This window comes from Gymnoscopelus braueri, assembly GCF_963280865.1.
Source record: "Gymnoscopelus braueri genome assembly, chromosome: 17".
Classification (NCBI taxonomy): domain Eukaryota; kingdom Metazoa; phylum Chordata; class Actinopteri; order Myctophiformes; family Myctophidae; genus Gymnoscopelus; species Gymnoscopelus braueri.
In genome coordinates this window covers 11,436,883-11,454,333 of record NC_137617.1, presented here as the reverse complement: position 1 = coordinate 11,454,333, position 17,451 = coordinate 11,436,883, and the positions used below count along the sequence as shown (strand labels likewise).

Genomic DNA, 17,451 nt, shown 5'->3' with positions numbered 1-17,451 from the left:
GAATTGTGATTCCGTAACTCCATAGGCCATGTCCAATTTAGCATTTTCTTCAAACACACATAATTTTTTTGGGGGTCATATATCATCACTTGGTCAGGTGCCTTTGGCGCCCAACGCTGATGCAGAGGATGCCCTTTCGCGTACCATGTTGACAACAAGAGAATGATCATAATCATAACCTACTACCACCCCATCGGTATCGAACTCAAATGGTTCTGAGTCAGCATAAGCAGGTTCTCGCCCGCACTTGATAGGCTAACACCTCGTAACACAGTGCAACTGCTTTGTTGTCTATGTTTTTTTTTTTCATTTCTTTTTTTTTCAATGTTTAAGTCCTTAACGTATGACTTTAAGCCAGTTTCTGCCAATCCTTGCTAGTGATCTTTCTGGGTATTGTGTCTCACATGATACATTCCTCTTGCCCTGTTGATATTAATGCCCTTCAAATTACTATATATGTTATAAATAAATATTTGGCCTTTAATGGTCTTCCATTTTCAATAGCTCTGGATCTATCCCTTATTATTTTAAGATTGCTTATGTTCAGCTTCTTAAAAAAAAAACCTGGTCTTGACCCAACCAATTGTAACAATTACAGGGCAATCTCTAAATTGACACTCATTTCAAAAGGTCTGGGAAAGACAGTCTCGTTACAACTAATGGCAGCCGGGAAAGAAGTAATGTATTTGAATACATTCAGTTGGGAGGTCGACAGCACCACAGTAATGAGACTGTACGTATTAGAGTCACAAATGATCGGAACGCTGACTCTGGTGACCACACTTGTTTTGTTGGACTTCTTCTAGCTCACTATTATAGGCTCACTATTCTGGGACAAACATTAAACAAAAATAGCCGATAGATATGTCTCGTGAGCTTGCAGATCAGCAATTTTTGCCAAATGTTCACCCCAGAACAGACACGCTAATAGTTTGATGCAAAATAATTGCCAACCCATTTTTTTGTCAGGCTTTAACTGAAAAGTAACAATCTGTTATTACAGGGTCTTTTCACATAGTTTAATGTAAACAAACCCAAACTGAGTCCTCTTCACATGGACCAAGAAGTGGACTAACAGAAAAAGGACTGAGTTGTTTTAGCGGTCACGTTCAGTTCATTTGCAAGAGGACTCGGATCTCTTTCTGGTCAACCTTGGTTCTGATGAGGCCTCAGTCCACTTTCTGTTCACACAAGAGTTCATTTTTTTAGGATTGGCACAGCAGCCGATCTGTCTACGGCAAGCCTAGAGGGCTAAAATACAATGGCAAAGGGTGACATGGGGCAAGGCACAACATGCAGCACAAGACAGGTCCCGATGGAGGCAGATCGTTGAAGCCTAATGTCCCACTACGAGTCCTACTTAGTAAGTAAAGGGTGAAGCGAACCTGGACTGCTTTGTGCTCACGATGCACAGGTTAAGCAAACCACAACGTGGACTAAAGTTAAGTGAACTCAGACCAGGGGATGCACAAAACAATGTTGAGTCATGGTCTTTGTGGGCTGAAAGTGTGAAAACGCAATCAGACAAAGAGATAATGTTAGTCACTGACGTGGTCAGTTTCACACCTTGGTGACAGCGGGGCTCCGTTTTACAAGTCTGCATTACTCAGCGTTTTACAGTTTGTATGACTCAGCGTGCAGTGAGAGTGTGTCTGCATGACTCAGCATATACTGTGGAAGTGTGTCAGCAAACACCTGCCGACTGTGCCATCTCCACACACACACTTACACTAACATCCTAAATGTTCCTGATGAAACACTTGTAGAACTACTCTACTACTACTCTACTACTACTACTACTACTAAATTCTGAAAACAGCTGACTGTCAGATTCCATTTAAACGATTAACAATTTAAACGTCCCATCTCTAGTGCGCATGTGTCTTTTTGTGCATGTGTGTTGTCTGTGCGAGAACACATGCAACTGCATTGAAGCATGCAGCCGCGCGCACCTGTTGCGCACATGTGTACACGTGTGTGTGTGTGTGTGTGTGTGTGTGTGTGTGTGTGTGTGTGTGTGTGTGTGTGTGTACACTGGCGCAAGGGCGTGCGTGTGTGGAGACTCACGGCGTAGGCCTTCAGTATGAGCTGGACAACGTTGCCCGAGTCGTTGGACAGGGTTCCCACTGTCGTGCCGGGAATCAACTCGCTGTAGTTCTACAACAGACGCACACACACACACACACACACACACACACACACACACACACACACACTCACACCTTAAGCCTAATTTACAGTCCGCAGTACGAAGGTGTCACTTGTCGAAAAGAACAGGTTTTCAAGTTAATCTTGAAACTCTAGCTTGAAAATCTGTTCTGTTCGACAAGCGGAAACTGTGACAGCATCATGTGATGGAGTGTAAATTAACAAAGATCAACATGATTGTGCAAATTCCTCGGTGTAAATGGGTGAGTGTACAAGAATGTGTCCATTCTCAGAGTGGAAGTGTCACCTGGTACAGGGGGACCACAGGGTAGGTGACAGCAAAGATCAAGTTGATGTTGTTTTCTGACATCTTCTCCGTTATCAGTGCTAGAGATGGGTAGTCCTGAACACACACACACACACACACACACACACACACACACACACACACACACACACACACACACACACACACACACACACACACACACACACACACACACACACACACACACACACACACACACAGGTAAATGATGCAGTCATGTAGTGTCTTTATCTAAAGCACTGTACAATGTGCATTACATTCACATACAATTTCACACACAGACAACAGGGGATACCATGCAAGCCGATAACCTGCTCATCGGGAGAAGTTAGGGGTTCAGTGTCTTGCTCAAGGACACTTTCGACACTAACCAGGAGCAGCCGGGGATCGAACCGGGAACCGCACGGTCACTCTACCTCCTTCTGAGCCACTGCTGCCTCCCACACACAGACGCAGACAGATGCAGGAAGGTTCAAGGCCAAGGCTGTATTACTCACTCATACAGAGAGAACAGCACTGCACTGTTTTTATCTACAAAGCCTTACTGTACTTAAGAAATTGCCTAATTATCTTAACAGCTTATTAATACTCGAGTTAGCAATCACGTTCACAAGATCACTTGGTTGTAAACATTCCCACTGTTAATTCTGAGCTGGGTAAGACTGCCTTTCTGCCCCACACATGAGGAACCGTCTACAATCAGTTTTAAAATTGGAGAACTTAATTCCACTTGCTTGCTTTAAACAGCTTTTGAATAATACTGAGATCTGTCTGTAATTGCATTCTTTGAAATTCTGAAATGTCTATTATCTTGTAATTTGTTTTGTTTAATTGTATGCTATTGTTTACTGTAATAATCAGGGCGTCATTGGAAAAGAGAGCTTGCTCTTAATCGACCTTCCTGAATAAATAAAGAAACAAAAAAGACAAGGACAAGCAGATACATTTTGGTCAACGTGTTCCGCTAAGACTGTTATTGACACATATATTTACACGCAACCCAAACACGCATGCACACGCACACGCACACCCACACGCACACGCACACGCACACGCACACACACACACACATACTGACCATAGTACTAGACATGCTGTACATGTTCTGGGTGTCGAGGTGACACAGTCCGTCGTTGGGTCGTACGATGCCGGCCAGCCTGCCGTCCAGTGCCATGTGGGTCTTGGCGTCAGACGTGAAGATGAGCAGGTGAGAGGCACCGGGACGCCAACCGATACGGTCCTGTTTCCCAAACAACAACCACAGCAAGACAGGACTAGAGGTGAGATCTGGAACCGGAGGAACCGGATCCAATATTGTGGGGACCCGATTCGGTTCTATCACATTTGGAACCGCATTCACAGAAAATAGCAGATTAGTTTCATGTTTTGTTTTACAACTGTCTGAAATGAAACATATTCATTTCCATTGTGGTTAAAACGTCTCTAAAAAGTGTGTTGAATTGTGAAGATCATCTTGCTGAATATCAAAAGCTTTTAGAGTGCATTAGCTTAACTTATCTAAAACCCAGTGCAACAATTCCACTGGAAATGTGCGGTGGGAACTACAAAAAGATTAGAATAGAAGGGAATATTAGTTACTTACTGTACTTACTTAGAGGGAATTTAAACAGTAATAGGTTATACAGTATATACTGTGCGCGCATGCGCGCGTGTGAGTGCGTGCGTGTGTGCGTATACGTACGGTAAGTACGTGTGTGTGTGCACATGTGTGTGCACGTGTGTGGTGTGGGTTTTTGTGTGTGTATTTATACATTCAGTCTGTCTATCCGCATGTAACTATGTGTGTGTGGCTGTCTGAGTATTTGTGTCGTGTACAACTGCATGTCTAACTGTGTGTTTGTACAGTATTATGTCGCTGTCGGGTGAAAACCTCATACGTCCAAAACCGTTCGATCTAGCTAGTAGCTACAAGCTCACAACTCGTAGCATTGCAAGGCGTTGTGAGCTTGTAGATCTGTATTTTCACTACTTTTGTGCGACACGCTTGTATGATGAAGTAGGGCATTCATTTCCGGAAAAAAAAAAATCTAGATACACGGTTTCCACCCAACGGTGACGATATACAGTATTATGTGGCCTCTCTCCACCTTGCAGACGGCAGCCTGTATGATGGCGTCGAAGCCGCCCTCGGGTGCGTCTCGGTTCCTGGACACCATCTGTTTCTTCACCTCCTCAGTGAAGCTGCCCACCTCCTCCGTCAGGGACAGCACGTGTTTGTAGCCAAACTGCTCCAGGCAGGTGGTGTTGATGCTGTTAATCAAAGACACACCTGTCAGTCTAATCAGCAGACATTAAACGGATTCCAATGTTTTGTAGAACTTTTGGCTGCATACTGTGTGTTCTTCCTTTTTTATGCAGTTTATTCGGTTCAGGCCACAGTACACAGGGTCATACTCCATCCCTTTGAACTTCTTGCCTCCTCCTGGCACTTTTCTTTTTATATTTTGTGTACTGTTTTTTGGTTACATGTCATTGTTCCGACATTACTAACCCTATCCCTACCCACACCAGGACCCAGCATTCCACCAAGAAACACCATCGTAGTCCAAGCACAGGTAATCCGGGAGATGGGACCCTCAGCACTACACCTGACACAGGAAAACTATCCAGACCTAGCAACATCACAAAGGAAGACCACATCACCAAAGAAACAGAGGAAGAGAAGGAAGCCCAAAGGAACACAGGAGGATCCAAACCAAATCTCCCCAGCACCAAGCCAAACCACGGAGACACAAACCAACCCAGACACCACACCACAAGAAGCCATCCAGGAGGGATCAGAACCACAACAGGAGGACACCAACGAAACAGACGGGAGAGAAGGTCCCCTGACAAAACCACACAGGCACCCAGGGTCCAGATACAAGAAGAATTGGAGACTTAACCCAGAGAAGAAGATTCTGATTTTCGGTGACTCAAACCTGGCAAGGATCCCACCTTTTGCCAGAAGTGACATCCAGATCGAAAGCTTCCCAGGGATGGACTTCCAATCCTGCGTGGACCTACTGAAAGACCACACCATGGAAAACAACAAGGTAGCGCACTGCCTCATTTCAGTAGGTATCAACCACAAACAAAACAAAACAGACCAAACAGGACATAAAAAGATGCTACAAACCCTTCACTGGGCAACTAAAAAATTTCCTTGTGCCAACATACACATAGCTTTGATTAACTACTCAGACAAACTCAGGGTACCAGAACAGAGGAGACTAGACAACCTAAACAGGTCCATCTCACAGATAAAACACACCCCCAAATTGGCAGACAGGGATTTCAAAACCGAAGGGGACAAAATACACTGGGTACCAGAAACAGCCAAAGCAATGCTAGAGAATTGGATTACTAGTTTAAACTGGAATGCCCTACAAGGCTAATGCAGACGGGGCAAAAATCAAACATAATTAACTTATCACACTATTTCAAACCAGACCAAGCTCAAAGAGACGTTCTGGAGAAAGGATTATCATTTGTTCCCACACTGGACATCTACAAACAACAGACCAAGCGACTGGAAAAAGATGTATCAGATTATCATAGAAGGATAAAGTTAGCCACTCATTTTGGAATGGGACAGAGGGGAGAAATAACACCGTTCCAGACGAGCTCCACCTGGGAACCAACAGACGGCTCCCTCCCAGACAGCCTTAAATTACTACTGAGAGAAGACAGTAAGATATTGAGCAGGATCCCAGGACACTTGAAAGAAACAGACAACATGACAACTCCACAGGTAAGAGCACTTAGACAACTAGCAAAGAATAAAGACATTATAATCAAACCTGCTGACAAAGGATCCTGCATAGTAATAATGGACCGATACCAATACATTTTTGAAGCAGAGAGACAACTTAGTAATAAAAACCATTACAAAGAATTGAGGGAACCAATCTACAAAAACACAGCAATTGAAGCTAAGAGGATTATAAAACAATTGAAAGAGAAGAAATTAATAAGTAGCAAACAAGAGGCCTACCTCTCGGGTCAGGATACACCGCGACCAAGAGTTTTCTATCTATTGCCAAAAATACATAAAGACCCGGCCACATGGACCGTACCCTTTGAAATCCCACCGGGCCGACCAATAGTTTCTGACTGTGGCAGCGAAACCTATCAGACAGCAGAATTTGTTGAATATTTCCTGAAACCTCTCTCAACCCAACATCCGAGCTATGTGAAAGACACTTATGACTTTGTTGAAAAAATCAAGAAAATAACAATGCCACAAACGGCCTTGTTATTCTCAATTGATATTGACAGCCTATACACCAACATTGAGACGGATGCAGGGTTGAAGGCAGTGAAAGAAATTTTCAACAAATATCCGGATAGGGGAAGGCCAGATGCTGAATTATTAGAATTGTTAAGCCTTAATCTGACCAAGAACGATTTTGAATTTAACAATAAGTTTTATTTACAAACAAAGGGGACAGCAATGGGAAAACGGTTTGCTCCTTCGTATGCTAATATTTACATGGCAATGTGGGAGGAAACAGCATTAAAAAAATGTATTCTAAAACCAACCCACTATTTTAGATTCTTGGATGATATTTTTGGGATCTGGGAGCACTCCAAGGAGGAATTTGAAGATTTTATTGAAGTTCTAAACACACATCACCGATCCATCACTATAAAATTTGTAACAGACACAGACAAAATTGATTTTCTGGATGTAACCATTTTCAAAGGACCACTGTTTAACACCAGTGGAAAATTAGATTTCAAAGTCTACTTTAAGGAAACTGACACCCACGCTCTCTTACATAAAACGTCATTCCACCCACCACACTGTTACACAGGGATTGTTAAATCACAGCTACTAAGATTCCACAGAATTTGCACACAAGAACAAGATTTTAAGACAGCCTGCAAGATCTTATTCTGCGCCCTACGAAAAAGAGGGTACACAAGGACCTTCCTACGAAAGGCCCAAGACACCTTTCTGGAAGTAAAGGAAAAATACCAGGGCCCACAGCTGGCTCTGGTAACTACATACTCCTCACAAAGCAAATTGGCTAACACCAGGATAAAAAGGAATTTCCAGAACAGAGGAAACACTCTTTTAAATGGGTGTAAAATCATTTCAGCCTACAGAAAAAATAAGAATCTCAAAGATTATCTAGTCCACAGCACTCTTAAAGGAACGAATGGACCAACTAACAGGAGACCACATTACTTTAAAAGCACCCAAATGGTGACCAACAGACACAACAAAAGGGTGTTTGGCATTAAACAAAAAATACAAGCTAACACTAAAAACTGTATTTACTTAATCACCTGCACCAAATGTAACCTTCAATATGTGGGTGAAACACAAAACACAATCGCCACCAGATTAAACCAGCATAGATATAATATAAATAATGCCAAGAAGACCAATTTAATAATCGTTCAACACTTTATGACACATGGAATAAATTCCCTAAAAGTCTCTGGCCTAGAACATAACCCAAATTGGACACTAGGACAAAGGCAATATAACGAAAGACAATGGATAAACAGATTAGGTACAATTTTTCCAGAGGGACTTAATATGACAAACACTAGAAACACACAAAACAACCCTTCTTAATTAAATCAAACAAACTCACAGAAACACAAAGAGACCACCAGGTACTCAGAGAGAACTAAAAGAACAAGGACCCACTCAGAGGAAGGAGGAGTAACACCTGACCGGGATACTAGATTAAGGACAAACACAGAAGCATCAACGACCCTAGGGAAGACAAGGGGCTTCTTCCTGACCCATAGCTTAAAACCCAAATAGGTGTGAGGGTACTCAACCCAAATTCCCACTCAAACCTTCAAAAGGACTAAGTGGGTTAAGACACACATAATCAAACAATGGACCTAGGAAGACTTAGATGAACAAATGTGAAATAATAAGGACCTTGAAATTAAATGTTTTAAGGTCCTCATTACTCTAAACCCTAACCCTTGTAGCAGAAATGGAGAATGGTGTCAGTCCCAGCAAAGACGCACTAGAATTGACCAGTAGTCACTGGGAGGTTCAGTTGGGGCAAACGCAGTCCCCACAAACATCATTTACTATTCTGTGCCTATCGGTACATAATTCGGACGGGGCTGAGTAGGCTCAAAGCGAACTTCGCAACGTTCGGCACGGCAACTCGCGCGCCTTAGCGCGCTCGGTGGTGCCTCTCGTGGCTCAAGTTCGCTTGAGACTGCGCCCCTCCATCGCGGTTGGGTCCATAACTATATTTGTTTTCCTAAATCTTTATTGAGTCCTAATCCTGTACCATTCTTATAATGAGACTATGGATGAATTTTGGTATGCAGTCCAACTAAGGTGGGACTCAGGATGACTGGACGTACCTGCCATGCACAGTCCCCAGTGAACATTCCTCACAAAGCTCACTGGCAATTTTATTTATAGTTTGTAAACATGCCTAAAAACCTAAACTTTGAAGAAAGGGAAAATGGTTAACCCTAATGGGGAATCCTTTCTTAGGAAAGGCGAAACAGCCAAAAAGAACTTAGGGCTAAGATTTAGAATTTAGATTAAAGACTTAGTAAACAGAATGTAAAAGTACAAGGACCTTAAAATTAAAGAGTAACGGGATCCCAAAAAGACTTTCTTTCAAAAACAAGATGGCGAGAGCAAAAATTCCTTGCTCTGCCTTTTTCGGAAAGGATGCCCTTTCTAAAAAAGGCTTAGCACTGAAGTCCAACCCAAACCATTCCCTAACCAGCGAGTACCTCAAACATTTGAAAGGGAGTCTACAAAGATCCTTTTCTCTTTTCTTTCATTGTCTAAAAAAATCTCACAAGAGAAACAGAACAACCCATGCTCACTCCATAGACACAGAGTGAAAATGAGGAAAATAAGCCACACCCATAGATACACTGATTGGACAAAGGAAGAAACAAAGGCCATCCAGCCACACCTCCAAACAAATTGATAGGCTAAAGCAGAAAAAAGCCACGCCCACCTCCCAATGCATAAATACAGGAGTAGGAGGACCATTGAATCATTCTCACAAGGAGAATCACAATTGCCTGACGAAGGACAAACAGAGTCCGAAACGTTGCAAAGTATGAATCAACTAGGAGCGCAGAGACACCACGGAATGAGAAACCAGGGGAAACCTGGAACTTGGAACAGACCGAACCATCAACTCCAAGGAAACAACCACAGACCGGGAATGAGAGATGGGGAGACCTGGCACCACGGAGGACGCCACCAGAACCATTGGGACCAAGGAGATCGCTGGAAACAGCAGAACCACTGGCCCCAATGGGATTGGAATCAACAGCGTAGAGTCCACCAGGAGCAGAGACCTGAACACCCTCGCTCCGGTCACAACCACGGAGCAGGAGCCAGAGTGACCAGAAACCAGACAGGTACAGAGGAGCAGAACACACACACACACACACACACAGATCCCTTTGAAAGGGACCAATTCCTCAAAACAATTAGATTATTAAACAAATTTATAGTTTGCACACACCACCTCCAGAACATAACCCGTTCTGAAAAGGCACCAGCCAGCATAGCCAAAAAAACTCACGAATTAATGACCTTGATTAAACCGGCACAGCCAAGTCAAAACACCACTCTCATGCTGGAGGGAAATGCAAGGAATTGGGAACACACTACAATATTGATTCTTAAAGACCACTACATGACACACTTGACAACAATTAAACAAGAGCTCTCCGACTGCCTAACAGAGGAATGGAAAAACCCTTTTTCCATAGCAACCAAATGGGCAAGAAAAAATTTAGGCAAAATATTAAAACAAACAGACTTAGATCAGGCCCTGACAGCGATCGCTGAGCTAAGACCAGACACACCCCCACCCTTCATCTCCTCCCATCCAACCTCCCCCCACCCTCGGGTCCCCACCCCTACCCCATCAATCCAAACCACCCCTCCCCCAACCCATCCCCCCCAATCCACAGATCCACCGGAAAGGGACACCAGAAGAATACCCACACCAGGACCCAGCATTCCACCAAGAAACACCATCGTAGTCCAAGCACAGGTAATCCGGGAGATGGGACCCTCAGCACTACACCTGACACAGGAAAACTATCCAGACCTAGCAACATCACAAAGGAAGACCACATCACCAAAGAAACAGAGGAAGAGAAGGAAGCCCAAAGGAACACAGGAGGATCCAAACCAAATCTCCCCAGCACCAAGCCAAACCACGGAGACACAAACCAACCCAGACACCACACCACAAGAAGCCATCCAGGAGGGATCAGAACCACAACAGGAGGACACCAACGAAACAGACGGGAGAGAAGGTCCCCTGACAAAACCACACAGGCACCCAGGGTCCAGATACAAGAAGAATTGGAGACTTAACCCAGAGAAGAAGATTCTGATTTTCGGTGACTCAAACCTGGCAAGGATCCCACCTTTTGCCAGAAGTGACATCCAGATCGAAAGCTTCCCAGGGATGGACTTCCAATCCTGCGTGGACCTACTGAAAGACCACACCATGGAAAACAACAAGGTAGCGCACTGCCTCATTTCAGTAGGTATCAACCACAAACAAAACAAAACAGACCAAACAGGACATAAAAAGATGCTACAAACCCTTCACTGGGCAACTAAAAAATTTCCTTGTGCCAACATACACATAGCTTTGATTAACTACTCAGACAAACTCAGGGTACCAGAACAGAGGAGACTAGACAACCTAAACAGGTCCATCTCACAGATAAAACACACCCCCAAATTGGCAGACAGGGATTTCAAAACCGAAGGGGACAAAATACACTGGGTACCAGAAACAGCCAAAGCAATGCTAGAGAATTGGATTACTAGTTTAAACTGGAATGCCCTACAAGGCTAATGCAGACGGGGCAAAAATCAAACATAATTAACTTATCACACTATTTCAAACCAGACCAAGCTCAAAGAGACGTTCTGGAGAAAGGATTATCATTTGTTCCCACACTGGACATCTACAAACAACAGACCAAGCGACTGGAAAAAGATGTATCAGATTATCATAGAAGGATAAAGTTAGCCACTCATTTTGGAATGGGACAGAGGGGAGAAATAACACCGTTCCAGACGAGCTCCACCTGGGAACCAACAGACGGCTCCCTCCCAGACAGCCTTAAATTACTACTGAGAGAAGACAGTAAGATATTGAGCAGGATCCCAGGACACTTGAAAGAAACAGACAACATGACAACTCCACAGGTAAGAGCACTTAGACAACTAGCAAAGAATAAAGACATTATAATCAAACCTGCTGACAAAGGATCCTGCATAGTAATAATGGACCGATACCAATACATTTTTGAAGCAGAGAGACAACTTAGTAATAAAAACCATTACAAAGAATTGAGGGAACCAATCTACAAAAACACAGCAATTGAAGCTAAGAGGATTATAAAACAATTGAAAGAGAAGAAATTAATAAGTAGCAAACAAGAGGCCTACCTCTCGGGTCAGGATACACCGCGACCAAGAGTTTTCTATCTATTGCCAAAAATACATAAAGACCCGGCCACATGGACCGTACCCTTTGAAATCCCACCGGGCCGACCAATAGTTTCTGACTGTGGCAGCGAAACCTATCAGACAGCAGAATTTGTTGAATATTTCCTGAAACCTCTCTCAACCCAACATCCGAGCTATGTGAAAGACACTTATGACTTTGTTGAAAAAATCAAGAAAATAACAATGCCACAAACGGCCTTGTTATTCTCAATTGATATTGACAGCCTATACACCAACATTGAGACGGATGCAGGGTTGAAGGCAGTGAAAGAAATTTTCAACAAATATCCGGATAGGGGAAGGCCAGATGCTGAATTATTAGAATTGTTAAGCCTTAATCTGACCAAGAACGATTTTGAATTTAACAATAAGTTTTATTTACAAACAAAGGGGACAGCAATGGGAAAACGGTTTGCTCCTTCGTATGCTAATATTTACATGGCAATGTGGGAGGAAACAGCATTAAAAAAATGTATTCTAAAACCAACCCACTATTTTAGATTCTTGGATGATATTTTTGGGATCTGGGAGCACTCCAAGGAGGAATTTGAAGATTTTATTGAAGTTCTAAACACACATCACCGATCCATCACTATAAAATTTGTAACAGACACAGACAAAATTGATTTTCTGGATGTAACCATTTTCAAAGGACCACTGTTTAACACCAGTGGAAAATTAGATTTCAAAGTCTACTTTAAGGAAACTGACACCCACGCTCTCTTACATAAAACGTCATTCCACCCACCACACTGTTACACAGGGATTGTTAAATCACAGCTACTAAGATTCCACAGAATTTGCACACAAGAACAAGATTTTAAGACAGCCTGCAAGATCTTATTCTGCGCCCTACGAAAAAGAGGGTACACAAGGACCTTCCTACGAAAGGCCCAAGACACCTTTCTGGAAGTAAAGGAAAAATACCAGGGCCCACAGCTGGCTCTGGTAACTACATACTCCTCACAAAGCAAATTGGCTAACACCAGGATAAAAAGGAATTTCCAGAACAGAGGAAACACTCTTTTAAATGGGTGTAAAATCATTTCAGCCTACAGAAAAAATAAGAATCTCAAAGATTATCTAGTCCACAGCACTCTTAAAGGAACGAATGGACCAACTAACAGGAGACCACATTACTTTAAAAGCACCCAAATGGTGACCAACAGACACAACAAAAGGGTGTTTGGCATTAAACAAAAAATACAAGCTAACACTAAAAACTGTATTTACTTAATCACCTGCACCAAATGTAACCTTCAATATGTGGGTGAAACACAAAACACAATCGCCACCAGATTAAACCAGCATAGATATAATATAAATAATGCCAAGAAGACCAATTTAATAATCGTTCAACACTTTATGACACATGGAATAAATTCCCTAAAAGTCTCTGGCCTAGAACATAACCCAAATTGGACACTAGGACAAAGGCAATATAACGAAAGACAATGGATAAACAGATTAGGTACAATTTTTCCAGAGGGACTTAATATGACAAACACTAGAAACACACAAAACAACCCTTCTTAATTAAATCAAACAAACTCACAGAAACACAAAGAGACCACCAGGTACTCAGAGAGAACTAAAAGAACAAGGACCCACTCAGAGGAAGGAGGAGTAACACCTGACCGGGATACTAGATTAAGGACAAACACAGAAGCATCAACGACCCTAGGGAAGACAAGGGGCTTCTTCCTGACCCATAGCTTAAAACCCAAATAGGTGTGAGGGTACTCAACCCAAATTCCCACTCAAACCTTCAAAAGGACTAAGTGGGTTAAGACACACATAATCAAACAATGGACCTAGGAAGACTTAGATGAACAAATGTGAAATAATAAGGACCTTGAAATTAAATGTTTTAAGGTCCTCATTACTCTAAACCCTAACCCTTGTAGCAGAAATGGAGAATGGTGTCAGTCCCAGCAAAGACGCACTAGAATTGACCAGTAGTCACTGGGAGGTTCAGTTGGGGCAAACGCAGTCCCCACAAACATCATTTACTATTCTGTGCCTATCGGTACATAATTCGGACGGGGCTGAGTAGGCTCAAAGCGAACTTCGCAACGTTCGGCACGGCAACTCGCGCGCCTTAGCGCGCTCGGTGGTGCCTCTCGTGGCTCAAGTTCGCTTGAGACTGCGCCCCTCCATCGCGGTTGGGTCCATAACTATATTTGTTTTCCTAAATCTTTATTGAGTCCTAATCCTGTACCATTCTTATAATGAGACTATGGATGAATTTTGGTATGCAGTCCAACTAAGGTGGGACTCAGGATGACTGGACGTACCTGCCATGCACAGTCCCCAGTGAACATTCCTCACAAAGCTCACTGGCAATTTTATTTATAGTTTGTAAACATGCCTAAAAACCTAAACTTTGAAGAAAGGGAAAATGGTTAACCCTAATGGGGAATCCTTTCTTAGGAAAGGCGAAACAGCCAAAAAGAACTTAGGGCTAAGATTTAGAATTTAGATTAAAGACTTAGTAAACAGAATGTAAAAGTACAAGGACCTTAAAATTAAAGAGTAACGGGATCCCAAAAAGACTTTCTTTCAAAAACAAGATGGCGAGAGCAAAAATTCCTTGCTCTGCCTTTTTCGGAAAGGATGCCCTTTCTAAAAAAGGCTTAGCACTGAAGTCCAACCCAAACCATTCCCTAACCCTAACCGCACACGGAAGCCACGTAGTCGGAGTGGCGGGATGTCGAAATGGAAGGCGGTTCCCCTCTTTTTTGTATTGTTTTTACATTTTGTGCTAAATAAATCAAATCAAATCAAATTCCTTAAAGGATGCAAACACTGGTTTCTTTCAAAACTGGCCTGAAAAAACATCAGGAGACCACAAGGGGAGGTACATTTCCCATCGAAAGGAGGTGTCATTCACTGCCGTTGTTTTTCCTTTTTCTCCTTTGTACATTTGTATTTGTTGATTTATGCTATATTGATGAATTGAATACATAGGACAACAATGGAAACAAGTCCCCAGGACTTTTTTGTGTTATCTTTGTAGCCTTAATGTCTTTCTGTACCACGTGCTGTTTACATTTCTGACTAATAAAGTATTCAATCAATCAATCAAAACCAAGATCCTTTCTGCTCAGACAGAACCACATTTCTGTGATTTTATGATCGAACCAACATTCAATAACACACTTAACAATACTAAAACACAAAGAAAAAAACGACTCCACCAACCTAAATAAATAAAATTTGAAAAAAAATAAAACGGAAAACAGCGAAAACCTAACACTAGAGGTACAGGCCAGGGTCCATCACATCTCCGCACATTGACAACAGAGTATTCAACCTGGAAGTGTCCACTACATTTTGTTTGTTCTTTACCTCGATAAACATCAATTACAATCAATTTGTTACTGACCGCGGGTGGCAGAAGAATACCCAGCAAGGTATGAGTTACACTTAAATTGGAGTGTTGCTCACCGAAAATAGCCAATCTACTGTATGAGCTGAGCCTGTAGATGGGCTATGTTCAGCGAGCAGCACCGTGGTACTGTATGATGAATTGCAAGGGTACGGTCACAGTCACACATGCTCAAGTGAAGGGGAGAGACCAAGGCCAGTCCAGGTGAAATCCACGTCAAACATCACCAAAGTTCAACTCCACATGAGGCACGTGACCCCACCGGAAGCTGCAACACCGTTGCTCGTATAGAATGTAAGTGAACGGGAGGCGTACCCTAAATCAGGCTTGAGGATGGAACCTCTTTTGTATGGTAAATGGATTGCATTTATATAGCGCTTTGCAATGTATTTCAACATTCACCCATTCACACACCGACAGCAGAGGAAAACCACTGCAAGGCACCGACCTGCTCATAAGGAGCAGTAAGGGGTTCAGTCAGCGTCTTGCTCAAGGACACTTCGACACTATCCTGGGATCGAACCGGGAACCTTCCGATTCCCAAACAGCCGCACCTCATCCAGAAAAAAGGTCCTACCTTGACTTTTCACCCAAACATTCCTCTGTATGTGAGCTCAGCAGAATGCTGCATTTGAGCCACGATGAGAGGAACCTTAAATCACACCGAAAAACCCAAACGGAGACGAGCCAAAGCCCAGAGGGCGGAGGCGCAGCAGCGGTTGGCTCATTAGGACTCCAAAGCGTGTGTGTGTGGATTACCTGCTGCACTGACTCAGAGCAGCTGAGTCGGCACTGTCCAAATGGCCGTAAAGCCTTTAACGAGCGCTCTGACTGAACCTCCGCCGGCTTCCCAACAAACACACATACACAGCACTGTTTAACTGGTGCCCTCCACGATATGACATCAGCCACGCTGCACAATGAGGTCACTTCCTCTTCCCAGGATATGAACGGCCACTCGCAACCTCGTCAATAGGCTCTACGCACAGCAGCCGTATTGGAAAGAAATTGGGCCTCTTCCTTACTTCCTTCACGGGTCGAACCAATGACACTAATGAAGGCTCTGTTCCATTTAGTGTAGCACAGTGGTTCTCAAACTTTTACATTTCAAGGACCCCCATATCTCCGAGAGTGTACAAATGGAACCAAATGGACCACACTCTTACACACCCGAGTTACACACCCATAAGAGGTCATTTGGAACCCCCTCAAGGAACCATGGTTCATGTACCGAGGGTACATGGACCATACTTTGAAACCCACTGGTGTAGCAGAGTGTTTCCAGTGTACAATATCAGCACCCTGACACTGTTTGACCAGAATGGAACAGAGCCTTCATTAGTATAATTGATAAGACCTGTGAAGGAAGTAAGGAAGAGGCCCAATTTATTTCCAATATGAGCCTATTAACAGTGGTTCTCAATCTTTTTATTTTATTTCAAGGACCCCCGGTTTTGATAATGTAGGTATTAGGTTAGCCCACGTACCCCTGTTTGTTTTTTTGTCTCTGGGACCCCAGTGTCTACACTGTAAAACAGTGTTATTTTAACTCTGACAGTGTACAAGAGGAACCAAATTGGCCCGTTTTGGGGTCAATTTGGTTTAGGCCGGGTGACCATAATTTTCAATAACCCAAACCGGAACACTTAATCATTTAAATCCGATTTCAGAAAATAGCAAAGATAGCCGATCTACAAGCTCACCGCGCGTCATGATGCGATGCGTTGTGAGCTTGTAGATCCGCTATTTTCACTACTTATGACAATTTCTTTGACACTTATTTTAGCATTTAGCACACGTAGTGACAGTACCTTTCAACAGAACAGAACATGATAATCATGTAAGCACTCAAAACAAGTGAATTGTGGTGAAAACCGGAACAATTTGGTAATGAATGTTGACAACCGGGACTGCAATGTTTTAGAGATTTGTACACCGTCAGTGTTACAGACCGGTGGATTTGGAACCCTGGTGGTCCCAGGAACCGATGTTGAAAAACAGTGGTCTATTGATATACTAGAAATGACTTCTGGTTCTTATAGGGGCCCAGCATTCATCAGCTGAACTCAAGTCGGC

General features: G+C 43.1%; 1 protein-coding gene across 1 annotated transcript in view; it reads right to left on the bottom strand.

Annotated features, from left to right (window-relative positions):
- LOC308104429 (integrin beta-3-like) overlaps window positions 1-17,451 on the bottom strand; it is a 68,764-nt gene that overhangs the window by 28,681 nt on the left and 22,632 nt on the right. The window contains exons 5-8 of the mRNA XM_080454833.1: window positions 4,585-4,747; window positions 3,555-3,716; window positions 2,456-2,551; window positions 2,068-2,157 (exon numbers count right to left, since the gene is read on the bottom strand). Coding sequence (XP_080310959.1) covers window positions 2,068-2,157; window positions 2,456-2,551; window positions 3,555-3,716; window positions 4,585-4,747 — 511 coding nt within the window. The remainder of the gene's footprint in view (window positions 1-2,067; window positions 2,158-2,455; window positions 2,552-3,554; window positions 3,717-4,584; window positions 4,748-17,451) is intronic.